Here is a 26,041-nt window from a genome sequence, read left to right as displayed (position 1 = left end):
GTCATATCTGCTATGTTTTTTTTAAAGGCAGTAAATGAGGCTGAATGAGGCTCAGTCACCTGGGGGCTCAGTCACCTGGGGGCTCAGTCACCCGGGGGCTCAGTCACCTGGGGGCTCAGTCACCTGGGGCTCAGTCACCTGGGGGCTCAGTCACCTGGGGGCTCAGTCATCTGGGGGCTCTGTCACCTGGGGGCTCAGTCACCCGGGGGCTCAGTCACCTGGGGGCTCAGTCATCTGGGGCTCAGTCACCTGGGGGCTCAGTCATCTGGGGGCTCTGTCACCTGGGGGCTCAGTCACCCGGGGGCTCAGTCACCTGGGGGCTCAGTCACCTGGGGCTCAGTCACCTGGGGGCTCAGTCACCTGGGGGCTCAGTCATCTGGGGGCTCAGTCACCTGGGGGCTCAGTCACCTGGGGCTCAGTCACCTGGGGGCTCAGTCACCTGGGGGCTCAGTCATCTGGGGGCTCAGTCACCTGGGGCTCAGTCACCTGGGGCTCAGTCACCTGGGGGCTCAGTCACCTTGGGCTCAGTCATCTGGGGGCTCAGTCACCTGGGGCTCAGTCACCTGGGGGCTCAGTCACCTGGGGCTCAGTCACCTGTGGCTCAGTCATCTGGGGGCTCAGTCACCTGGGGCTCAGTCATCTGGGGCTCAGTCACCGGGGCTCAGTCATCTGGGGCTCAGTCACCTGGGGGCTCAGTCACCTGGGGGCTCAGTCACCTGGGGGCTCAGTCACCTGGGGGCTCAGTCACCTGGGGCTCAGTCACCTGGGGGCTCAGTCACCTGGGGGCTCAGTCACCTGGGGGTTCAGTCACCTGGGGGCTCAGTCACCTGGGGGTTCAGTCACCTGGGGCTCAGTCACCTGGGGCTCAGTCACCGGGGCTCAGTCATCTGGGGCTCAGTCACCTGGGGGCTCCAGTCACCTGGGGGCTCAGTCACCCTGGGGGTTCAGTCACCTGGGGCTCAGTCACCTGGGGGCTCAGTCACCTGGGGCTCAGTCACCTGGGGCTCAGTCACCTGGGGGCTCAGTCACCTGGGGCTCAGTCACCTGGGGCTCAGTCATCTGGGGGCTCAGTCACCTGGGGGCTCAGTCACCTGGGGGCTCAGTCACCTGGGGGCTCAGTCACCTGGGGCTCAGTCACCTGGGGGCTCAGTCACCTGGGGCTCAGTCACCTGGGGCTCCAGTCATCTGGGGGCTCAGTCACCTGGGGGCTCAGTCACCTGGGGCTCAGTCATCTGGGGGCTCAGTCACCTGGGGCTCAGTCACCTGGGGGCTCAGTAACCTGGGGGCTCAGTCACCTGGGGCTCAGTCACCTGGGGGCTCAGTCACCTTGGGCTCAGTAACCTGGGACTCAGTCACCTGGGGGCTCAGTCACCTGGGGGCTCAGTCACCTGGGGCTCAGTCACCTGGGGGCTCAGTCACCTGGGGGCTCAGTCATCTGGGGGCTCAGTCACCTGGGGCTCAGTCACCTGGGGCTCAGTCATCTGGGGGCTCAGTAACCTGGGGCTCAGTCACCTGGGGCTCAGTCATCTGGGGGCTCAGTCACCTGGGGCTCAGTCACCTGGGGGGCTCAGTAACCTGGGGCTCAGTCACCTGGGGCTCAGTCACCTGGGGGCTCAGTCACCTTGGGCTCAGTCATCTGGGGGCTCAGTCACCTGGGGCTCAGTCACCTGGGGGCTCAGTAACCTGGGGGCTCAGTCACCTGGGGCTCAGTCACCTGGGGGCTCAGTAACCTGGGGGCTCAGTCACCTGGGGGCTCAGTCACCTGGGGCTCAGTCACCTGGGGGCTCAGTAACCTGGGGGCTCAGTCACCTGGGGGCTCAGTCACCTGGGGCTCAGGCACCTGGGGGCTCAGTCACCTGGGGGCTCAGTAACCTGGGTGCACAGTCACCTGGGGCTCAGTCACCTGGGGGCTCAGTCACCTGGGGCTCAGTCACCTGGGAGCAGAGTCACCTGGGGCTCAGTCACCTGGGGTTCAGTCACCTGGGGCTCAGTCACCTGGGGTTCAGTCACCTGGGGGCTCAGTCACCTGGGGTTCAGTGTAACAGTGGTAAGGTGTTGGGAGTCTGTTGATAACCAGGTGTAACCGTGGTAAGGTGTTGGGACTCTGCTGATAACCAGGTGTAACAGTGGTAAGGTGTTGGGACTCTGCTGATAACCAGGTGTAACATTAGTAAGGTGTTGGGACTTTGTTGATAACCAGGTGTAACAGTGGTAAGGTGTTGGGACTCTGTTGATAACCAGGTGTAACAGTAGTAAGGTGTTGGGACTTTGTTGATAACCAGGTGTAACAGTGGTAAGGTGTTGGGACTCTGCTTTTCGGACTCTGCTGATAACCAGGTGTAACAGTGGTAATGTGTTGGGAGTCTGTTGATAACCAGGTGTAACAGTGGTAAGGTGTTGGGAGTCTGTTGATAACCAGGTGTAACAGTGGTAAGGTGTTGGGACTTTGTTGATAAGCAGGTGTAACAGTGGTAAGGTGTTGGGACTCTGCTGATAACCAGGTGTAACAGTGGTAAGGTGTTGGGACTCTGCTGTTGGGACTCTGTTGATAACCAGGTGTAACAGTGGTAAGGTGTTGGGAGTCTGTTGATAACCAGGTGTAACAGTGGTAAGGTGTTGGGACTCTGCTGATAACCAGCTGTAACAGTGGTAAGGTGTTGGGAGTCTGTTGATAACCAGGTGTAACAGTGGTAAGGTGTTGGGACTCTGCTGATAACCAGGTGTAACAGTGGTAAGGTATTGGCCCTAACAGTTTGTGGGCACCGTTGGTCACCGTTATAGTGCAATTCATGTATTGTTTAGTGTTTTGTGGTGTAGAGGCTGTGCTGGCATGCATCCCACATTTTTTTTTGGGGGGAGCACCAAGATATACATGCTAAAATTGCCACTGCTCTGATCCCATATCTCCACATAGTTTTGCCAGCAGGTGTGAGCACGCTGGATGTGGGTTGATGTAGTTTACAATCAGTTACCTGCTGCAGTAGATCTGAGTTCTGTGCTCAGCTCTTTTCCCGCCAGTTTCTCTCAGTTTATCATACAATGCATCCAGTCTGGGGTCAAATCAAATCAAATCATTATATAGCCCTTCGTACATCAGCTGATATCTCAAAGTGCTGTACAGAAACCCAGCCTAAAACCCCAAACAGCAAGCAATGCAGGTGTAGAAGCACGGTGGCTAGGAAAAACTCCCTCGAAAGGCCAAAACCTAGGAAGAAACCTAGAGAGGAACCAGGCTATGTTGGGGTGGCCAGTCCTCTTCTGGCTGTGCCGGGTGGAGATTAAAACAGAACATGGCCAAGATGTTCAAATGTTCATAAATGACCAGCATGGTCCACTAATAATAATCACAGGCAGAACAGTTGAAACTGGAGCAGCAGCACGGCCAGGTGAACTGGGGACAGCAAGGAGTCATCATGTCAGGTAGTCCTGAGGCATGGTCCTAGGGCTCAGGTCCTCCGAGAGAGAGAAAGAAAGAGAGAAAGAGAGAATTAGAGAGAGCATAGTAAATTCACACAGGACACCGGATAGGACAGGTGAAGTACTCCAGATATAACAAACTGACCCTAGCCCCCCGACACATAAACTACTGCAACATAACTGGAGGCTGAGACAGGAGGGGTCAGGAGACACTGTGGCCCCATCTGAGGACACACCCGGACAGGAGAGGGCCAAACAGGAAGGATATAACCCCACCCACTTTGCCAAAGGACAGCCCCAACACAGGGATATCTTCAACCACCAACTTACCATCCAGAGACAAGGCCGAGTATAGCCCACAAAGACCTCCGCCACGGCACAACCCAAGGGGGGGCGCCAACCCAGACAGGAAGATCACATCAGTGACTCAACCCACTCAACCCGCTTTGTAGGTTAGCAGTAAAATCTTGAAATCAGCCCTTGCCTTACAGGTAGCCAGTGTATGGAGGCTATTACTGGAGTAATATGATCAAATGTTTTGGTTCCAGTCAGGGATTCTAGCAGCCGTATTTAGCACTAACCATGTGTATGTAATAAATAAAATGTGAATTGATTTGATGTGATTTGTCATGGAAAGAGTAGGTGTTCTTAATATTTTGTACACTCAGTGTATGTGATGTATTATCATTAACGGTTACATTTTATTGATAACATTTGCCTACATTAGGAACTCACTTGGTGAAGTCCACAGGACTGAACATTAGCAAATTCAACATACATGTCTCTATCACTATCACTGACACATACAGATCAGTGGTAACTCTACAATTCACTGGAAAAGGCAATGCACACCGGGAAATTATACTTGAGGTGTACCTTATTGGGGGCATGGCTTTCAAATTGTTATTTTTGGCCACCCGTGAGAGGCAGTGTTGTATCAGTTTAACTGGTCTATGCTTGCGCTAATTTACATGTTATAATGTCTGCTGCTGGTTCTGATGTCTTAAATGTTTACATAAGAGCATGTAGCAATAAAGACTTGTGAGTGTAGTTTGTAATATCCTTAACTCAACATTGACCTTGTCAAGAAATACGGACCTCTTGATGTAGTGTTTAAAACTACTATATGAGGTGTTATTGTAGAACTCCATTGGGGTAAACAATAAACACTTCCTGGTGTTAAAACTACTACATGAGGTGTTATTGCATGACACTGAAAGTGTTAATGCCCTAACACTGACAAAGTGTAACAGCATCAGCACAGAGGACAGTGTTAATTTAACACTCAAAAGTTTGGACCGTAAGACACTGGTCCAATTTTAAATGTAACACTGTTAGGGTTCAAGTGAACTAGGCAAGTCAGTTAAGAACAAATACTTAATTACAATGACGGTCTACACCGGCCAAACCCGGGCGATGCTGGGCCAATTGTGTGCCGCCCTATGGGACTCCCAATCACAGCCTGTTGTGTTACAGCAGTGCCTTAGACCGCTGCTCCACTCAGAAGCCTGTTGATTTAACACTGAAGAATTTGTTATGCGCTAATATTGTACTGTCACTAAGTAAGATCATGTTTATTTTAGTTATAAGAAATGTGAAAACTTTAGTAAGTCGTTTATCATTTGATTGTTACTATATTTAGAAATAATATCCGTCATTTCAAGCCCTATTGCCCCAGTTTTGTTGAATCTGAAAAAATCTATGATTTTCATAATATTTGTACAATGTACATCAGCCATTTCTAACTATTTTAACCAGGAAGGGGATTTCCAGCCCTTTCTAAAGCTAAGCAGCACGACCCGTTATTGTTTGTAGCCTCCTCATGAAAAATAATGATGTTTGGGGAAGTTTATTTAGGTGGAAATATACATTTTGCCCTTTCATTCAACTGGTTAAAATCCCAATCCCAGAATTTTTTACAAATGAAACATAGTTTGCTGTGACTTACAAAGTAATGCCCACCAAGTTCCACAGAGAAAGATGCCAGTGTATAGTGAGATGGTTTATTCAACACGTAAATCACAATAAGACAAATGAAGAGGTAACATAGCATGACGTCCAGGATACATTAGCTTACATGTTCATACAGCATTTAATTTGTCCTCCTTTCACATTTTATACATGTAATTATTATCATTATCAATGCACTAAAACAGGAGATGGACTCCAGGTCAGCTCAGGTCACCTTCAGAGTGGCTTGCCTTTTTGTTCACTCTACAGAAACAGGAGATGGACTCCTACCCTATGGGCCGTTCTGGTTCACTCTACAGAAACAGGAGATGGACTCCTACCCTATGGGCCGTTCTGGTCCACTCTACAGAAACAGGAGATGAACTCCTGCCCTACGGGCCGTTCTGGTTCACTCTACAGAAACAGGAGATGAACTCCTGCCCTACGGGCCGTTCTGGTTCACTCTACAGAAACAGGAGATGGACTCCTACCCTACGGGCCGTTCTGGTTCACTCTACAGAAACAGGAGATGGACTCCTACCCTATGGGCCGTTCTGGTCCACTCTACAGAAACAGGAGATGAACTCCTGCCCTACGGGCCGTTCTGGTTCACTCTACAGAAACAGGAGATGAACTCCTGCCCTACGGGCCGTTCTGGTTCACTCTACAGAAACAGGAGATGGACTCCTACCCTACGGGCCGTTCTGGTTCACTCTACAGAAACAGGAGATGGACTCCTGCCCTACGGGCCGTTCTGGTTCACTCTACAGAAACAGGAGATGGTCTCCTGCCCTACGGGCCGTTCTGGTTCACTCTACAGAAACAGGAGATGAACTCCTGCCCTACGGGCCATTCTGGTTCACTCTACAGAAACAGGAGATGGACTCCTGCCCTACAGGCCGTTCTGGTTCACTCTACAGAAACAGGAGATGGTCTCCTGCCCTACGGGCCGTTCTGGTCCACTCTACAGAAACAGGAGATGGACTCCTGCCCTACGGGCCGTTCTGGTTCACTCTACAGAAACAGGAGATGGACTCCTGCCCTACGGGCCGTTCTGGTTCACTCTACAGAAACAGGAGATGGACTCCTGCCTTACGGGCCATTCTGGTTCACTCTACAGAAACAGGAGATGGACTCCTGCCCTACGGGCCGTTCTGGTCCACTCTCCAGAAACAGGAGATGGACTCCTGCCCTACGGGCCATTCTGGTTCACTCTACAGAAACAGGAGATGGACTCCTGCACTATGGGCCATTTCTGGTTCACTCTACAGAAACAGGAGATGGACTCCTGCCCTATGGGCCATTCTGGTTCACTGTACAGAAACATGAGACCCAGCCCGACCCAGTCCAACCCAGTCCAACCCAGCCCGACCCAGTCCAACCCAGTCCAACCCGGATACTGTGAGCTCCACCGGTATTGGGACAGTGACACATGCTGTACGGTTCTAAACACTTCTACATGGACGTTACCATGACAACATATAGTCCTGAATTAATAATGACGAGGGAGAAAGTAAAAAAGTTAAATTCACACATCATACCCCGAAAACAGAGGTTAGCATTTTATATCATACCACCAAGACATGCTAACCTCTCACCATTACAATAACAGGGGAGGTTAGCATTTTATATCATACCTCCAAGACATGCTAACCTCTCACCATTACAATAACAGTGGAGGTTAGCATTTTATATCATACCCCAAGACATGCTAACCTCTCACCATTACAATAACAGGGGAGGTTAGCATTTTATATCATACCTCCAAGACATGCTAACCTCTCACCATTACAATAACAGTGGAGGTTAGCATTTTATATCATACCCCCAAGACATGCTAACCTCTCACCATTACAATAACAGGGGAGGTTAGCATTTTATCTCATACCCCAAGACATGCTAACTTCTCACCATTACAATAACAGGGGAGGTTAGCATTTTATATCATACCCCCAAGACATACTAACCTCTCACCATTACAATAACAGGGAAGGTTAGCATTTTATATCATAAAACATATAGTAAGTCATCAAGGTGAACACAGCAGTAAGTCATCAAGGTGAACACAGTATCATGAGGTTCCTCTAAGTATCAGACAGTAATACAGTAATGGGATCTCTATGGATATGGTTGAAGTTGTGCTGTAAGGCTCATCACAGCAAGGTGGAGAAGTGACTGAACTGGTCTGATCCACTGGCCATCACTGTAGCATGGAAACGCCTGGGACGGTCTGGGTCCTGCAGAGAGAGAGAGAGAGATTGAGAGAAACATAGGGTAGACACAGGTAGAGACATATCTACAGTAGTTCTCACCTGTATAGGGTAGACACAGGTAGAGACATATCTACAGCAGTTCTCACAAGTACAGGGTAGATACAGGTAGAGACATATCTGCAGTAGTTCTCACCTGTATAGGGTAGATACAGGTAGAGATATATCTACAGTAGTTCTCACCTGTATAGGGTAGGCACAGGTAGGGACGTATCGGATCACGAAGCCACAGCGTCTCTTCTGGGATGTGTTGGGGTCACTGGCGTGGACCAGGAACCCATCATGGATCTGATTGGGTTAACCATCAACATCAAATCACAATCACCAATTGCACCTTATTATTCTTATTGTTGTTGTAGAAGAATAGAGAATAGAGTGTATTTCCCTGTAATACAGAATGCCCAGTAGGACTTAGGATGGGAAGCTCCCTGTAATACAGAATGTCTAGTAGGACCTGGGATGGGAAGCTCCCTGTAATACAGAATGCCCAGTAGGACTTGGGATGGGAAGCTCCCTGTAATACAGAATGTCTAGTAGGACTTGGGATGGGAAGCTCACTGTAATACAGAATGCCCAGTAGGACCTGGGATGGGAAGCTCCCTGTAATACAGAATGTCTAGTAGGACTTGGGATGGGAAGCTCCCTGTAATACAGAATGCCCAGTAGGACCTGGGATGGGAAGCTCCCTGTAATACAGAATGTCTAGTAGGACTTGGGATGGGAAGCTCCCTGTAATACAGAATGCCCAGTAGGACCTGGGATGGGAAGCTCACTGTAATACAGAATGTCTGTTTGCTGACATTTGTTTTTCTTAAAAAGACAAGAACCCCGAGTAGTGGGGCAGTGTGACTTACAGACATCTGCCCAGCCAGCAGGGGGCAGAGTAGAGCGCTATCCGTTTGCACCAGCTCCTCAGGGATCTCCTGGTTGACTGACAGCATGTTTCCGGGGCGGGAGGCGAGTTGGTGGGGCAGCATGCCAGAGCAGTGGCTTCCTGGAGGAGGGGGGGGGAGGGGAGGGGGAGAGGAGAGGAGAGGAGAGGAGAGGGGAAGAGAGGAGAGGAGAGGAGAGGAGAGGGGAAGAGAGGAGAGGAGAGGAGAGGAGAGGAGAGGGGAAGAGAGGAGAGGAGAGGAGAGGAGAGGAGAGGAGAGGAGAGGAGAGGAGAGGAGAGAGGAGAGGAGAGGAGAGGAGAGGAGAGTGAACACTTTACTAACCACACAGACTCTCGTCTTCTGTTTGTCTATGAAAGGACATCTTATCACAGTCATTTGCTGCAGTCATTTCCTGCTAGAATGACAGAAAGAGGCTTTCAGAGCATTAACTGTACCTGGCTAAATGCAGATACATATTTTGAGGAGACATTTAAGTATTTATTTATCTTGTTGTGGCACCAATTAGAACTGAACTGGCCGTTTCTGGAAACAAAATAATTTGGTGAGTTTTAGGTGGTCAGGGGAGCTGCAGTACCTGGGATGACCTTCAGGGCTCCGTTTTCTGCCAGTGAATCATCTAGAGCCAGCCACACCGACAGGACTGGACCCCCAGCTATTCCCCAGTACCTGGTGCAATCAGACAGCTGCTGAGTAAATACTTGTTATTACTCAAAACGTACTGTAGTAGTAGGAGTGGTGTAGCAGTAGTAGTATTGTAGTACTATTGTGGTAGTAGTAGCTGTAGTATTGTAGTTGTAGTAGTTGTACTGTAGTAGTAGGAGTGGTGTAGCAGTAGTAGTATCGTAGTAGTATTGTGGTAGTAGTAGCTGTAGTATTGTAGTTGTAGTAGTTGTACTGTAGTAGTAGGAGTGGTGTAGCAGTAGTAGTATTGTAGTAGTATTGTGGTAGTAGTAGCTGTAGTATTGTAGTTGTAGTAGTTGTACTGTAGTAGTAGGAGTGGTGTAGCAGTAGTAGTATCGTAGTAGTATTGTGGTAGTAGTAGCTGTAGTATTGTAGTTGTAGTAGTTGTACTGTAGTAGTAGGAGTGGTGTAGCAGTAGTAGTATTGTAGTACTATTGTGGTAGTAGTAGCTGTAGTATTGTAGTTGTAGTAGTTGTACTGTAGTAGTAGGAGTGGTGTAGCAGTAGTAGTATCGTAGTAGTATTGTGGTAGTAGTAGCTGTAGTATTGTAGTTGTAGTAGTTGTACTGTAGTAGTAGGAGTGGTGTAGCAGTAGTAATATTGTAGTAGTGTTGTGGTAGTAGTAGCTGTAGTATTGTAGTTGTACTGTAGTAGTAGGAGTGGTGTAGTAGTAGTAGTATTGTAGTAGTATTGTGGTAATAGTAGCTGTAGTATTGTAGTTGTAGTAGTTGTACTGTAGTAGTAGGAATGGTGTAGCAGTAGTAATATTGTAGTAGTGTTGTGGTAGTAGTAGCTGTAGCATTGTAGTTGTAGTAGTTGTACTGTAGTAGTAGGAATGGTGTAGTAGTAGTAATATTGTAGTAGTATTGTGGTAGTAGTAGCTGTAGTATTGTAGTTGTAGTAGTTGTACTGTAGTAGTAGGAGTGGTGTAGTAGTAGTAGTATTGTAGTAGTGTTGTGGTAGTAGTAGCTGTAGTATTGTAGTTGTAGTAGTTGTACTGTAGTAGTAGGACTGGTGTAGTAGTAGTAGTAATATTGTAGTAATATTGTGGTAGTAGTAGCTGTAGTATTGTAGTTGTAGTACTAGTAGCGATAGTAGCAGTAGTGATGTAGTAGTTGTAGTAACAGTACTACAAGCAGTATTGGTAGCGGTAGTAGTACTGTAGTAGTATTTTACTATTTTTGAGATACTTGTAACTGACAGTAGTATTAGTATTGTAATAGTAATGTAACTGTGGAAGTATTAGTGATGTACTCACCTCATATCCTGGTGCCAGGCCACGAAGGGCAGTCCAGTCTCACTCTGCTGGTCCTTCTCTGATGACCTCACTTCCTCCTCACTGGTCAGAGTGATGGCATCATTTCCTGCCTGTGTGGCTGTGGGGTGGGGTGTGGGGGTTGTTGGGTACTTGCAGATGAAGCGTGAGTCTAGCAGGATGACATCAGAGCCCAGGATGGACTGTACCACCTGTAGGATGTGGGGGTGTTTGGCCAGGCCCATCACCCAGGGGTACTTCAGGTGCACATTGTGGAGACTGTACTGGGTATACTCCTCACCTGAAGTCAGGTAGACACAGGTAGATATCAGTCAATACAGGTAGCTATCATTCAATACAGGTAGATGTCATTCAATACAGGAAGATATCATTCAATACAGGTAGATATCACACAATACAGGTAGATATCATTCAATGCAGGTACATATAATTCATTACAGGTATACAAAGGTAGATATCATTCAATACAGGTAGATATCATTGAAAACAGGTAGATATCATTCAATACAGATAGATATCATTGAAAACAGGTAGATATCATTCAATACAGATAGATATCATTCAATACAGATAGATATAATTCAATACAAGTAGATATCATTCAATACAGGTAGATATCATTGAAAACAGGTATATATCATTCAATACAGATATATATCATTGAAAACAGGTAGATATCATTCAATACAGATAGATATCATTCATTACAGCTAGACACAGGTAGATATCATTCATTACAGGTAGATACATATAGATATCATTCAATACAGATAGATATAATTCAATACAAGTAGATACCATTCAATACAGTTAGATATCATTCAATACAGATAGATATCATTCAATACAGAAAGATATATTTCAAAACAGGTAGATACCATTCAATACAGGTAGATATAATTCAATGCAGGTAGATATCATTCAATACAGGTAGATATCATTCAATACAGGTAGATATCATTCAATACAGGTAGACAGAGGTAGAAATGGTCAATACAGGTAGACAGAGTTAGATGTAATTCAATACTGATAGACATTACATTACATTTACATTTAAGTCATTTGGCAGACGCTCTTATCCAGAGCGACTTACAAATTGGTGAATTCACCTTATGACATCCAGTGGATAGACAGAGGTAGATATGTTCAATACAGGTAGACAGAGTTAGATGTAATTCAATACAGATAGACATAGTTAGATATATTCAATACAGGTAGACAGATTTAGATGTAATTTAATACAGATAGACAGAGTTCGATGTAATTCAATACAGATAGTCAGAGTTAGATGTGATTCAATACAGGTAGACAGAATTAGGTGTAATTCAATACACATAGACAGAGTTAGATGTAATTCAACACATGTAGAGACAGGTCGATATCATTCAATACAGGTAGACACAGGTAGATATGTTCAATACAGGTATACAAGGGTATATATGTTCAATACAGGTAGATATCATTCAATGCAGGTTGATATCATTCAATACAGGTAGACACAGGTAGATATGTTCAATACAGGTAGATATCATTCAATACAGGTATACAAGGGTATATATGTTCAATACAGGTAGATATCATTCAATGCAGGTTGATATCATTCAATACAGGTATACACGGGTAGATATGTTCAATACAGGTAGATATCATTCAATGCAGGTTGATATCATTCAATACAGGTAGACAGAGGTAGAAATGGTCAATACAGGTAGACAGAGTTAGATATAATTCAATACAGATAGACAAAGGTAGATATCATCCAATACAGATAGACAAAGGTAGATATCATCCAATACAGATAGACAGAGCTAGATGTAATTCAATACAGATAGACAGAGATAGATATACTCAATACAGATAGACAGAGTTAGATATAATTCAATACAGATAGACAGAGTTAGATATAATTCAATACAGATTGACAGAGTTAGATGTAATTCAATAGAGATAGACAGATGAAGTTAACATTCAACAGATTCCATTAAAAGGACATGTTTAACCATAAAAGGTTGAACGAACAAGGCTGTTAACCTTCTGTTCCTAGGCCATCATTGAAAATATGAACTTGCCTAGTTACATAAAGGTAAAATAAAATAAAACCATAATCATGGTGATATTACAGATGTATTGACCTCTAACCTTAACCCCCCTCCTCCTCCTCGTCCCCCTCCACTCACCGAACTCTCTCTCCAGGTGGTTGAAGGCCTGTCTGGCCTCCCTCAGCTCTGTGTCGTCTAGGACCGGTACAGCAGAGAGGAATCCCTGCTGGTTGTAACGCTCCTTCATCTGACACGTTGACACACTCATCTCTGGGTTGGCTGCTGTACACGCCAGTCCTGACTGTGTCAACTCCACTGGGTGAAGGCTGTTTTTATAACCTGGAAAGAGAGGGAGAACAGAGAGACAAAGGGAGTGTGTCTTTTAGTTGTGCCCAGGCCATAAACAGTCGTCCTAACATAGGTATTTCTGTTTATCTTCTTAAACCTCAGCTTCTCTCTCTCTCCCTCTCTCCCTCTCCCTCTCCCTCTCTCTCTCTCTCACTCTCTCTCTCTCTCTCTCTCTCTCTCTCTCTTTCAATTCAATTCAATTCAATTCAAGGGGCTTTATTGGCATGGGAAACATGTGTTAACATTGCCAAAGCAAGTAAGGTATATAATATATAAAGTGAAATAAACAATAAAAATTAACAGTAGACATCACACATACAGAAGTTTCAAAACAATAAAGACATTACAAATGTCATATTATATATATATATATATACAGTGTTTTTACAATGTGCAAATGGTAAAGGACACAAGATAAAATAAATAAGCATAGATATGTGTTGTATTTACAATGGTGCGTGTTCTTCACTGGTTGCCCTTTTCTCGTGGCAACAGGTCACAAATCTTGCTGCTCTGATGGCACACTGTGGAATTTCACCCAGTAGATATGGGAGTTTTTCAAAATTGGATTTGTTTTCGAATTCTTTGTGGATCTGTGTAATCTGAGGGAAATATGTCTCTCTAATATGGTCATACATTGGGCAGGAGGTTAGGAAGTGCAGCTCAGTTTCCACCTCATTTTGTGGGCAGTGAGCACATAGCCTGTCTTCTCTTGAGAGCCATGTCTGCCTACGTCGGCCTTTCTCAATAGCAAGGCTATGCTCGCTGAGTCTGTACATAGTCAAAGCTTTCCTTAATTTTGGGTCAGTCACAGTGGTCAGGTATTCTGCCGCTGTGTACTCTCTGTGTAGGGCCAAATAGCATTCTAGTTTGCTCTGTTTTTTTGTTAATTCTTTCCAGTGTGTCAAGTAAATATCTTTTGTTTTCTCATGATTTGGTTGGGTCTAATTGTGCTGCTGTCATGGGGCTCTGTAGGGTGTGTTTGTGAACAGAGCCCCAGGACCAGCTTGCTTAGGGACTCTTCTCCAGGTTCATCTCTCTGTAGGTGATGGCTTTGTTGTGGAAGGTTTGGGAATCGCTTCCTTTTAGGTGGTTATAGAATTTAACTGCTCTTTTCTGGATTTTGATAATTAGTGGGTATCGGCCTAATTCTGCTCTGCATGCATTATTTGGTGTTCTACGTTGTACACTGAGGATATTTTTGCAGAATTCTGCGTGCAGTGTCTCAATTTGGTGTTTGTCCCATTTTGTGAAGTCTTGGTTGGTGAGCGGACCCCAGACCTCACAACCATAAAGGGCAATGGGCTCTATGACTGATTCAAGTATTTTTAGCCAAATCCTAATTGGTATGTTGAAATTTATGTTCCTTTTGATGGCATAGAATGCCCTTCTTGCCTTGTCTCTCAGATCGTTCACAGCTTTGTGGAAGTTACCTGTGGCGCTGATGTTTAGGCCAAGGTATGTATAGTTTTTTGTGTGCTCTAGGGCAACAGTGTCTAGATGGAATTTGTATTTGTGGTCCTGGTGACTGGACCTTTTTTGGAACACCATTATTTTGGTCTTACTGAGATTTACTGTCAGGGCCCAGGTCTGACAGAATCTGTGCATAAGATCTAGGTGCTGCTGTAGGCCCTCCTTGGTTGGTGACAGAAGCACCAGATCATCAGCAAACAGCAGACATTTGACTTCAGATTCTAGTAGGGTGAGGCCGGGTGCTGCAGACTTTTCTAGTGCCCGCCCAGTTCGTTGATATATATGTTGAAGAGGGTGGGGCTTAAGCTGCATCCCTGTCTAACCCCACGACCCTGTGTGAAGAAATGTGTGTGTTTTTTGCCAATTTTAACCGCACACTTGTTGTTTGTGTACATGGATTTTATGATGTCGTATGTTTACCCCCAACACCACTTTCCATCAGTTTGTATAGCAGACCCTCATGCCAAATTGAGTCGAAGGCTTTTTTGAAATCAACAAAGCATGAGAAGACTTTGCCTTTGTTTTGGTTTGTTTGGTTGTCAATTAGGGTGTGCAGGGTGAATACATGGTCTGTTGTACGGTAATTTGGTAAAAAGCCAATTTGACATTTGCTCAGTACATTGTTTTCATTGAGGAAGTGTACGAGTCTGCTGTTAATGATAATGCAGAGGATTTTCCCAAGGTTACTGTTGACGCATATTCCACGGTAGTTATTGGGGTCAAATTTATCTCCATTTTTGTGGATTGGGGTGATCAGTCCTTGGTTCCAAATATTGGGGAAGATGCCAGAGCTAAGGATGATGTTAAAGAGTTTTAGTATAGCCAATTGGAATTTGTTGTCTGTATATTTGATCATTTCATTGAGGATACCATCAACACCACAGGCCTTTTTGGGTTGGAGGGTTTTTATTTTGTCCTGTAACTCATTCAATGTTATTGGAGAATCCAGTGGGTTCTGGTAGTCTTTAATAGTTGATTCTAAGATCTGTATTTGATCATGTATATGTTTTTGCTCTTTATTCTTTGTTATAGAGCCAAAAAGATTGGAGAAGTGGTTTACCCATACATCTCCATTTTGGATAGATAATTCTTCGTGTTGTTGTTTGTTTAGTGTTTTCCAATTTTCCCAGAAGTGGTTAGAGTCTATGGATTCTTCAATTACATTGAGCTGATTTCTGACATGCTGTTCCTTCTTTTTCCGTAGTGTATTTCTGTATTGTTTTAGTGATTCACCATAGTGAAGGCGTAGACTCAGGTTTTCCGGGTCTCTATGTTTTTGGTTGGACAGGTTTCTCAATTTCTTTCTTAGAATTTTGCATTCTTCATCAAACCATTTGTCATTGTTGTTAATTTTCTTCGGTTTTCTATTTGAGATTTTTAGATTTGATAGGGAAGCTGAGAGGTCAAATATACTGTTAAGATTTTCTACTGCCAAGTTTACACCTTCACTATTACAGTGGAACGTTTTACCCAGGAAATTGTCTAAAAGGGATTGAATTTGTTGTTGCCTAATTGTTTTTTGGTAGGTTTCCAAACTGCATTCCTTCCATCTATAGCATTTCTTAATGTTACTCAGTTCCTTTGGCTTTGATGCCTCATGATTGAGTATTGCTCTGTTTAGGTAGACTGTGATTTTGCTGTGGTCTGATAGGGGTGTCAGTGGGCTGACTGTGAACGCTCTGAGAGACTCTGGGTTGAGGTCAGTGATAAAGTAGTCTACAGTACTACTGCCAAGAGATGAGCTATAGGTGTACCTACCATAGGAGTCCCCTCGAAGCCTACCATTGACTATGTACATACCCAGCGTGCGACAGAGCTGCAGGAGTTGTGACCCGTTTTTGTTGGTTATGTTGTCATAGTTGTGCCTAGGGGGCATACGGGGGAGGGGATGCTGTCACCTCCAGGCAGGTGTTTGTCCCCCTGTGTGCTGAGGGTGTCAGGTTCTTGTCCGGTTCTGGCATTTAGGTCACCACAGACTAGTACATGTCCCTGGGCCTGGAAATGGTTGATTTCCCCCTCCAGGATGGAGAAGTTGTCTTCATTAAAATATGGGGATTCTAGTGGGGGGATATAGGTAGCACACAGGAGGACATTTTTCTCTGTTAGGATAATTTCCTTTTGAATTTCTAGCCAAATGTAGAATGTTCCTGTTTTGATTAATTTAATGGAGTGAGTTAGGTCTGCTCTATACCAAATTAGCATACCCCCTGAGTCCCTTCCCTGTTTCACACCTGGTAGTTTGGTGGATGGGACTACCAGCTCTCTGTAACCTAGAGGGCATCCAGTGGGTCTGTCTCCTCTATACCAGGTTTCTTGCAGGATGACAATGTCTGTATTACCGATTTCTTTGGTGAAGTCTGGGTTTCTGCTCTTCAGGCCAAAGGCAGATGACCTCAGGCCTTGGATATTCCAGGATGAAATAGTAAAGGCTTTTGTTCCATAAAGTGTCCAATGTTGTTGGTCGTGGTTTGGCCTCAGGCCAGTAAGTGTGAGCAGAGCCTGCTGAGCATCTGGTACATGCCATTGGCTTGGGCGAGTGTGAGAGTGGGGGTTGGGACTGTTTGCCCGCTCACTACCTGGGCGTATGTGTGGCTTCCATGTTGAGGCCCTCTTTGCGGAGGTGGGGTGCATGGGGTGGGCAGGAGTGGCATAGGTCTGATCTGAGTGGGCCTAAATGGGGTGTGTGCATGATTGACGTGGGGGGGTGTTGATTGGTTGGGGTAGGGGTGTGGATGTGTCTGGGTGTGCGGTGGTCTGGATGTAATTCCTCTTGGCGTGGGTCCTCTATGTGTAGGTCCAGGGGGGTCCTGCAGGTCTGGGAGGGTGTCTCGCTGGTCTGGGTGGGGTGTCTATTGATCTGTTGCTCCTGTGTGAAGTGTTGGGGATACGTTTGAGAGCGATGTCCTTTAGAGTTCGGGCAAAGATGGGCACTGCTGCCTTGTAGAGGTGGACCTGGTCATAGAGGCTGTTCAAGTCCAGGGTGGAGTGGTGGGCCAGGAAAACGTTTGGTTTTGAGGCACAGTCACAGGAAATACTTGCGTTTACCCGCTGTATTGTGGCAGGGTGGAAGTCTTTTCGTGGTAGCAGGGTGGAGATAACCACTTGTGCGTTGGGGAAAGTAGAAGAAGCCTTTTCAATCACTCCCTTCAGTGCTGTGGCCACTCTTTCCTGCTGGGCCCTCAGGTCGTTTGTGCCTGTGTGTATTATTATGTGGCTGGGTGAGCCTAGTTTGGCCTCAGACAGAAGGTCTATGGCGCTCTGGGTGTTTGGACACCAGAGTTTAGACACACTGTGTTTGGGAAAAAGTTTTTTTCTTCTATATATTTCCCATTTGAGTCCATAAGTAGTACAATCTGTGTCTTGTGTTTGTCCTCAGTGGGTGTGGGGGGGTTGTCAGAAGGGCTATCAGGGTGGCTGACAGGGGGGGTGCTCAGGGGGGGTGAGAGCCGCTGGGCTTGGGGTTCTTCATTTGTCTGTTCTGCCCATCTCTCTCTGGTATTCCCGTCACATGTATTCTGGGTTGTTTATGGAGTCCGGCCGTACCGCTGTCAGAAGAGGTGCTGCTTGATCAGCTTTTTCATCTTAATGGGAAAACAATATTCTGGTGGCTGAGTTAGTCACAACATGAGACAGGGGGTCTCATGTTAACCAGAGCCCTAATGGAATAGACAGGGGGTCTCATGTTAACCAGAGCCCCAAGGGAATAGACAGGGGGTCTCATGTTAACCAGCGCCCTAAGGGAATAGACAGGGGGTCTCATGTTAACCAGAGCCCTAAGGGAATAGACAGGGGGTCTCATGTTAACCAGCGCCCTAATGGAATAGACAGGGGGTCTCATGTTAACCAGAGCCCTAAGGGAATAGACAGGGGGTCTCATGTTTACCAGAGCCCTAAGGGAATAGACAGGGGGTCTCATGTTAACCAGAGCCTTAAGGGAATAGACAGGGGGTCTCAGGTTAACCAGCGCCCTAAGGGAATAGACAGGGGGTCTCATGTTAACCAGAGCCTTAAGGGAATAGACAGGGGTCTCATGCTAACCAGAGCCCTAAGGGAATAGACAGGGGGTCTCATGTTAACCAGAGAACTAAGGGAACAGACAGGGGGTCTAATGTTAACCAGAGCACTAATGGAATAGACAGGGGGTCTCATGTTAACCAGAGCCCTAAGGGAATAGACAGTGGTCTCAAGTTAACCAGAGCCCTAAGGGAATAGACAGGGGTCTCATGTTAACCAGAGCCCTAAGGGAATAGACAGGGGGTCTCATGTTAATCAGAACCCTAAGGGAATAGACAGGGGGTCTCATGTTAACCAGGACCCTAAGGGAATAGACAGGGGTTCTCGTTAAATTTGGTTTAAATAATGCAAAAACAAAGTGTTCGAGAAGAAAGTAAAAGTGCAATATGTGCCATGTGAAAAAGCTAAAGTTTAAGATCCTGGCTCAGAACATGAGAACATATGAAAGCTGGTGGTTCCTTTTAACATGAGGCTTCAATATTCCCAGGTAAGAAGTTTTAGGTTATAGTTATTATAGGGATTATAGGACTATTTCTCTCTATACCATTTGTAGTTCATATACCTTTGACTATTAGATGTTCTTATAGGCCCCATAGTATTGCCACCCTAATCTCGGGAGTCGATAGGCTTGAAGTCATAAATAGTTCAATGCTTGAAGCACAGCGAAGAGCTGCTGGCAAATGCAGAAAAGTGCTGTTTGAATGAATGCTTACGAGCCTGCTGCTGCCTACCAAATCCGGAAACTATCATTTCGAAAACAAAACATTTATTCATTCAGTGAAATACGTAACTGTTCCGTATTTTATCTAACGGGTGGCATCCATAAGTCTAAATATTGCTGTTACATTGTACAACCTTCACCTTTATGTCATAATTATGTATAATTCTGGCAAATGAATTATGGTCTTTGTCAGGAAGATGGTCTTCCCACAGTTTGCAACGAGCCAGACGGCCCAAACTGCTGCATATACCCCGACTCTGTCGCACAGAACGCAAGAGACGTGAAACAATTTCCCTTGTTCAAAGAAATTCATGTTAGCAGGCAATATCAACTAAATATGCATGTTAAAAAATATATACTTGAGTATTGATTTCAAGAAAGGCGTTGAGGTTTATGGCTAGGTACACGTTGGTGCAACGAAAGTGCTTTTTTCGCGAATGTGCTTCTTAAATCACCCGTTTGGCGAAGTCGGCTGTGATTTGATGGTAAATGAACAGGCACCGCATCGATTATACACAATGCAGGACAAGCTAGATCAACCATGTGTAGTTAACTAGTTATTAACTAGTTATTATGTTAAGATTGATTGTTTTTTATAAGATAGCTTGCGACTTAGCCTGGCTCCTTGCTGACGGGTAGTCAGCCTGCCACGCAGTCTCTTCTTGGAGTTCAATCGGCCATAATCGGTGTCCAAAATGGCCGATTACCGATTGTTATGAAAACTTGAAATTGGCCTTACACACACACAGAAACCCACTGAAACACACACAGAAACAGAACAGAAACACCTTCTCTGCTCTGCGCTGCCCTCAGTGTGAGTGACCTGTAATTGTCTGGTGTGTGTGTCCAGGTTCCAGTGTATGTCAAGGTACAGTACATGTCATCATGGAATGACCTTCTCACCACAGTTAGGCAAGTTAAACAACCTGACTAGAAATCTTTTAACATGTCCAGATTTATGACAAGACATATTTATTGACGTCCCTCTGAAACATATGGAAAGAAAAAACATTTTGATGAAAGAGAATCTTACCTGAAGTGGGTCAGACTTGAAGAACCACTGTCCCCTGGTGTTATCTGTCCGAAAGCCTACCACTGCTCCTGTAAAGGCTGCAGAGGGAGAGAGCGAGGAGAGAGAGAGAGAGAGAGGAGAGAGAGAGGAGAGAGAGAGAGAGAGAGAGAGAGAGAGAGAGAGAGAGAGAGAGAGAGAGAGAGAGAGAGAGAGAGAGAGAGAGAGGAGAGAGAGAGGAGAGAGAGAGAGAGAGAGAGAGAGAGAGAGAGAGAGAGAGAGAGAAAGAGAGAGAGAGAGAGAGAGAGGAGAGAGAGAGAGAGAGAGGAGAGAGAGACAGAGAGAGAGACAGAGAGGAGAGAGAGGAGAAAGAGAGAGAGAGAGAGAGAGAGAGAGGAGAGAGAGGAGAGAGAGACAGAGAGAGAGAGACAGAGAGAGAGAGACAGAGAGATAGAGAGAGAGACAGAGAGAGAGAGAGAGAGAGAGAGAGAGAGCAATACTCAATCAGAGCAATAAACAGAGCAATACTCAATCATGAGGCATCAAAGCCAAAGGAACTGAGTAACATTAAGAAATGCTATAGATGGAAGGAATGCAGTTTGGAAACCTACCAAAAAACAATTAGGCAACAACAAATTCAATCTCTTTTAGACAATTTCCTGGGTAAAACGTTCCACTGTAATAGTGAAGGTGTAAACTTGGCAGTAGAAAATCTTAACAGTATATTTGACCTCTCAGCTTCCCTATCAAATCTAAAAATCTCAAATAGAAAACCGAAGAAAATTAACAACAATGACAAATGGTTTGATGAAGAATGCAAAATTCTAAGAAAGAAATTGAGAAACCTGTCCAACCAAAAACATAGAGACCCGGAAAACCTGAGTCTACGCCTTCACTATGGTGAATCACTAAAACAATACAGAAATACACTACGGAAAAGAAGGAACAGCATGTCAGAAATCAGCTCAATGTAATTGAAGAATCCATAGACTCTAACCACTTCTGGGAAAATTGGAAAACACTAAACAAACAACAACACGAAGAATTATCTATCCAAAATGGAGATGTATGGGTAAACCACTTCTCCAATCTTTTTGGCTCTATAACAAAGAATAAAGAGCAAAAACATATACATGATCAAATACAGATCTTAGAATCAACTATTAAAGACTACCAGAACCCACTGGATTCTCCAATAACATTGAATGAGTTACAGGACAAAATAAAAACCCTCAAACCCAAAAAGGCCTGTGGTGTTGATGGTATCCTCAATGAAATGATCAAATATACAGACAACAAATTCCAATTGGCTATACTAAAACTCTTTAACATCATCCTTAGCTCTGGCATCTTCCCCAATATTTGGAACCAAGGACTGATCACCCCAATCCACAAAAATGGAGACAAATTTGACCCCAATAACTACCGTGGAATATGCGTCAACAGTAACCTTGGGAAAATCCTCTGCATTATCATTAACAGCAGACTCGTACACTTCCTCAATGAAAACAATGTACTGAGCAAATGTCAAATTGGCTTTTTACCAAACTACCGTACAACAGACCATGTATTCACCCTGCACACCCTAATTGACAACCAAACAAACCAAAACAAAGGCAAAGTCTTCTCATGCTTTGTTGATTTCAAAAAAACCTTCGACTCAATTTGGCATGAGGGTCTGCTATACAAACTGATGGAAAGTGGTGTTGGGGGTAAAACATACGACATCATAAAATCCATGTACACAAACAACAAGTGTGCGGTTAAAATTGGCAATAAACACACACATTTCTTCACACAGGGTCGTGGGGTTAGACAGGGATGCAGCTTAAGCCCCACCCTCTTCAACATATATATCAACGAACTGGCGGGCACTAGAAAAGTCTGCAGCACCCGGCCTCACCCTACTAGAATCTGAAGTCAAATGTCTGCTGTTTGCTGATGATCTGGTGCTTCTGTCACCAACCAAGGAGGGCCTACAGCAGCACCTAGATCTTATGCACAGATTCTGTCAGACCTGGGCCCTGACAGTAAATCTCAGTAAGACCAAAATTATGGTGTTCCAAAAAGGTCCAGTCACCAGGACCACAAATACAAATTCCATCTAGACACTGTTGCCCTAGAGCACACAAAAACTATACATACCTTGGCCTAAACATCAGCGCCACAGGTAACTTCCACAAAGCTGTGAACGATCTGAGAGACAAGGCAAGAAGGGCATTCTATGCCATCAAAAGGAACATAAATTTCAACATACCAATTAGGATTTGGCTAAAAATACTTGAATCAGTCATAGAGCCCATTGCCCTTTATGGTTGTGAGGTCTGGGGTCCGCTCACCAACCAAGACTTCACAAAATGGGACAAACACCAAATTGAGACTCTGCACGCAGAATTCTGCAAAAATATCCTCAGTGTACAACGAGAACACCAAATAATGCATGCAGAGCAGAATTAGGCCGATACCCACTAATTATCAAAATCCAGAAAAGAGCAGTTAAATTCTATAACCACCTAAAAGGAAGCGATTCCCAAACCTTCCACAACAAAGCCATCACCTACAGAGAGATGAACCTGGAGAAGAGTCCCCTAAGCAAGCTGGTCCTGGGGCTCTGTTCACAAACACACCCTACAGAGCCCCATGACAGCAGCACAATTAGACCCAACCAAATCATGAGAAAACAAAAAGATAATTACTTGACACATTGGAAAGAATTAACAAAAAACAGAGCAAACTAGAATGCTATTTGGCCCTACACAGAGAGTACACAGCGGCAGAATACCTGACCACTGTGACTGACCCAAAATTAAGGAAAGCTTTGACTATGTACAGACTCAGCGAGCATAGCCTTGCTATTGAGAAAGGCCGCCGTAGGCAGACATGGCTCTCAAGAGAAGACAGGCTATGTGCTCACTGCCCACAAAATGAGGTGGAAACTGAGCTGCACTTCCTAACCTCCTGCCCAATGTATCACCATATTAGAGAGACATATTTCCCTCAGATTACACAGATCCACAAAGAATTCGAAAACAAATCCAATTTTGAAAAACTCCCATATCTACTGGGTGAAATTCCACAGTGTGCCATCAGAGCAGCAAGATTTGTGACCTGTTGCCACGAGAAAAGGGCAACCAGTGAAGAACACGCACCATTGTAAATACAACACATATCTATGCTTATTTATTTTATCTTGTGTCCTTTACCATTTGCACATTGTAAAAACACTGTATATATATATAATATGACATTTGTAATGTCTTTATTGTTTTGAAACTTCTGTATGTGTGATGTCTACTGTTAATTTTTATTGTTTATTTCACTTTATATATTATATACCTTACTTGCTTTGGCAATGTTAACACATGTTTCCCATGCCAATAAAGCCCCTTGAATTGAATTGAGAGGGGAGAGATATATATATAGAGAGAGAGAGAGAGAGAGAGGAGAGAGAGAGACGAGAGAGAGAGAGAGAGAGAGAGAGAGAGAGAGAGAGAGAGAGAGAGAGAGAGAGAGAGAGAGACAGAGAGAGAGAGACAGAGAGAGAGAGAGAGAGACAGAGAGAGACAGAGAGAGAGAGACCGAGAGAGAGAGACAGAGAGATAGAGTGAGAGACAGAGAGAGAGAGAGAGAGAGAGAGAGGGGAGAGATATATAGAGAGAGAGAGAGAGGAGAGAGAGGACGAGAGAGAGAGAGACGAGAGAGAGAGAGAGAGAGAGAGAGAGAGAGAGAGAGAGAGAGAAAGAGAGAGAGAGACAGAGAGAGAGAGAGAGAGAGACAGAGAGAGAGAGAGAGAGAGAGACAGAGAGAGACAGAGAGAGAGACCGAGAGAGAGACAGAGATATAGAGAGGTTAAAGCCCATAAAAGCATACCAAAGTCTTAAATACTTATTTGCTCTCCTCCATACCTCGGTCTGCTTCTGCCGGCGTCTCAGATGTCTCCGTCTGTCTGGACGGTGGTCTGATGTGTGGATGATGGTCACAGCAGAGGCTCTGTAGGTCAGTATGAACCTGTGGTAGTAGAAGTCTCGGTGATGTGGAGTCCTCAACCTGTGTGATCTCTTATATACGGTCCGGCCAGGAGGGCTGAGTCGCAGGTGGAAACTACAGACGTCAATCATCTAGAATGACAGTACAGGTGAAAGGCTGAGCCGAGGTGACATTCCCAAGGTCATATTCATCATCGTTCAGACACAGTTCAAGAGAAGGAAGTACAAACTCTATGAATGTCACCTCTCATCAGTTGACAGCTAATCTGACAGTCTTAAGACACGATAAGGTGTGGAACGTACACAAAGACACTTTGTCAGAAACATGCAGCCTACTTTCCTGTAGCTGGTACACAGAGCTGGATTCTGGCTTCTCCTGCTATAGCCCCATCTACTGGTCAGTGGATTTCAGAGCCAGACAATCATCTAAACACACCTCATCACTTCATTATCACACGGTGATGTTCTGGGAGTCTGTGTGAAGTGAACTCAGTGTTGTAAGGGCAACATCCAATGTTGGAAGAAAATTACATTTATTCAAAGAGTAGGCTTTAGTGACTTTCACATTTATAAGGAAGGGTTTTTGATAAATACCAACTCATTGTAGTTTCCCATCATCTCAATCTCAATTTATTCTGCTTCCTCCTGAACTTGGTTCTTAGAAAAAGGGGCATTGTTAAGGTGACACATCCATGAATGAATGACATGCCATCTTTCCTGGAAAATAAACAAAACGCTGTGAATTTCCGCTCTCATCAGGTGAGTCATGTGACATACTTAAGACATTAATGTGTAGAATAAACACAAGATCAATGCCGTTCTAAAAAACAAGGAGAGATTTTAAAGGAGGAAGAGTTGAGACAAACATTCCATATTATCAAGGAAGCCTGTACAGGTGTAGAGTTCATCATGAGTCACCTCTCATCAGGTGACAGTCATGTGACATTCTGTAGTTCATCATGTGGCACCTCTCATCTGGTGACAGTCATGTGACATTCTAGAGTTCATCATGTGTCACCTCTCATCCGGTACCAGTCATGTGACATTCTAGAGTTCATCATGTGGCACCTCTCATCAGGTGACAGTCATGTGACATTCTGTAGTTCATCATGTGGTCCCTCTCATCCGGTGACAGTCATGTGACATTCTGTAGTTCATCATGAGGCACCTCTCATCAGGTGACAGTCATGTGACATTCTGTAGTTCATCATGAGGCCCATCTCATCCGGTACCAGTCATGTGACATTCTGTAGTTCATCATGAGGCACCTCTCATCCGGTGACAGTCATGTGACATTCTGTAGTTCATCATGAGGCACCTCTCATCCGGTGACAGTCATGTGACATTCTGTAGTTCATCATGTGGCACCTCTCATCAGGTGACAGTCATGTGACATTCTAGAGTTCATCACGAGGCACCTCTCATCAGGTGACAGTCATGTGACATTCTGTAGTTGATCATGAGGTACGTCTCATCAGGTGTCTGGCTGACTGGCAGATCTGGAAGAGTCTGGCTGACTGGCAGATCTGGAAGAGTCTGGCTGACTGGCAGATCTGGAAGAGTCTGGTTGACTAGCAGATCTGGAAGAGTCTGGCTGACTGGCAGATCTGGAAGAGTCTGGCTGACTGGCAGATCTGGAAGAGTCTGGCTGACTGGCAGATCTGGAAGAGTCTGGCTGACTGGCAGATCTGGAAGAGTCTGGCTGACTGGCAGATCTGGAAGAGTCTGGCTGACTGGCAGATCTGGAAGAGTCTGGCTGACTGGCAGATCTGGAAGAGTCTGGTTGACTAGCAGATCTGGAAGAGTCTGGCTGACTGGCAGATCTGGAAGAGTCTGGCTGACTGGCAGATCTGGAAGAGTCTGGCTGATTGGCAGATCTGGAAGAGTCTGGCTGACTGGCAGATGTGGAAGAGTCTGGCTGACTGGCAGATCTGGAAGAGTCTGGCTGACTGGCAGATCTGGAAG

The 26,041-nt window shown here is 45.1% G+C and overlaps 1 protein-coding gene and 1 long non-coding RNA gene across 2 annotated transcripts; both read right to left on the bottom strand.

The window, feature by feature from the left end:
- Positions 1-5,971: 5,971 nt before the first annotated feature.
- On the bottom strand, positions 5,972-20,193 carry LOC135533154 (uncharacterized). The gene is made up of 7 exons (XM_064960560.1): positions 20,115-20,193; positions 12,664-12,864; positions 10,469-10,766; positions 9,105-9,196; positions 8,492-8,631; positions 7,821-7,925; positions 5,972-7,604 (listed from the first exon to the last, which is right to left on the bottom strand). The coding sequence occupies exons 2-7, from the start codon at positions 12,791-12,793 to the stop codon at positions 7,521-7,523; spliced, it is 849 nt and encodes a 282-aa protein (XP_064816632.1). The 5' UTR covers positions 12,794-12,864; positions 20,115-20,193; the 3' UTR covers positions 5,972-7,520.
- Positions 20,194-24,001: 3,808 nt separating this feature from the next.
- Positions 24,002-25,042, bottom strand: LOC135533155 (uncharacterized). Its single transcript, XR_010454454.1, has 3 exons — positions 24,995-25,042; positions 24,671-24,793; positions 24,002-24,208 (listed from the first exon to the last, which is right to left on the bottom strand). It is a non-coding gene; the product is annotated as an uncharacterized LOC135533155 (long non-coding RNA).
- Between the last annotated feature and the right edge of the window lie 999 nt (positions 25,043-26,041).

The sequence above is a fragment of the Oncorhynchus masou genome, unplaced genomic scaffold (genome assembly GCF_036934945.1).
Source record: "Oncorhynchus masou masou isolate Uvic2021 unplaced genomic scaffold, UVic_Omas_1.1 unplaced_scaffold_2251, whole genome shotgun sequence".
Lineage (NCBI taxonomy): Eukaryota > Metazoa > Chordata > Actinopteri > Salmoniformes > Salmonidae > Oncorhynchus > Oncorhynchus masou.
Note: the sequence above shows the minus strand (reverse complement) of the source record. Positions and strands in the feature narration are given on the sequence as shown.

What these genes read in the sequence shown, in the direction of transcription:
- LOC135533154 (XM_064960560.1), bottom strand. Translation starts at nt 12,793, where the DNA reads ATGAGTGTGTCAACGTGTCAGATGAAGGAGCGTTACAACCAGCAGGGA. An exon ending in TGCTGGCTGGGCAGATGTCT is followed by an intron (nt 7,926 to 8,491) that starts GTAAGTCACACT and finishes TAACCCAATCAG; the next exon opens with ATCCATGATGGGTTCCTGGT. An exon ending in CCTGTGCCTACCCTATACAG is followed by an intron (nt 7,605 to 7,820) that starts GTGAGAACTACT and finishes CTCTCTCTGCAG; the next exon opens with GACCCAGACCGTCCCAGGCG.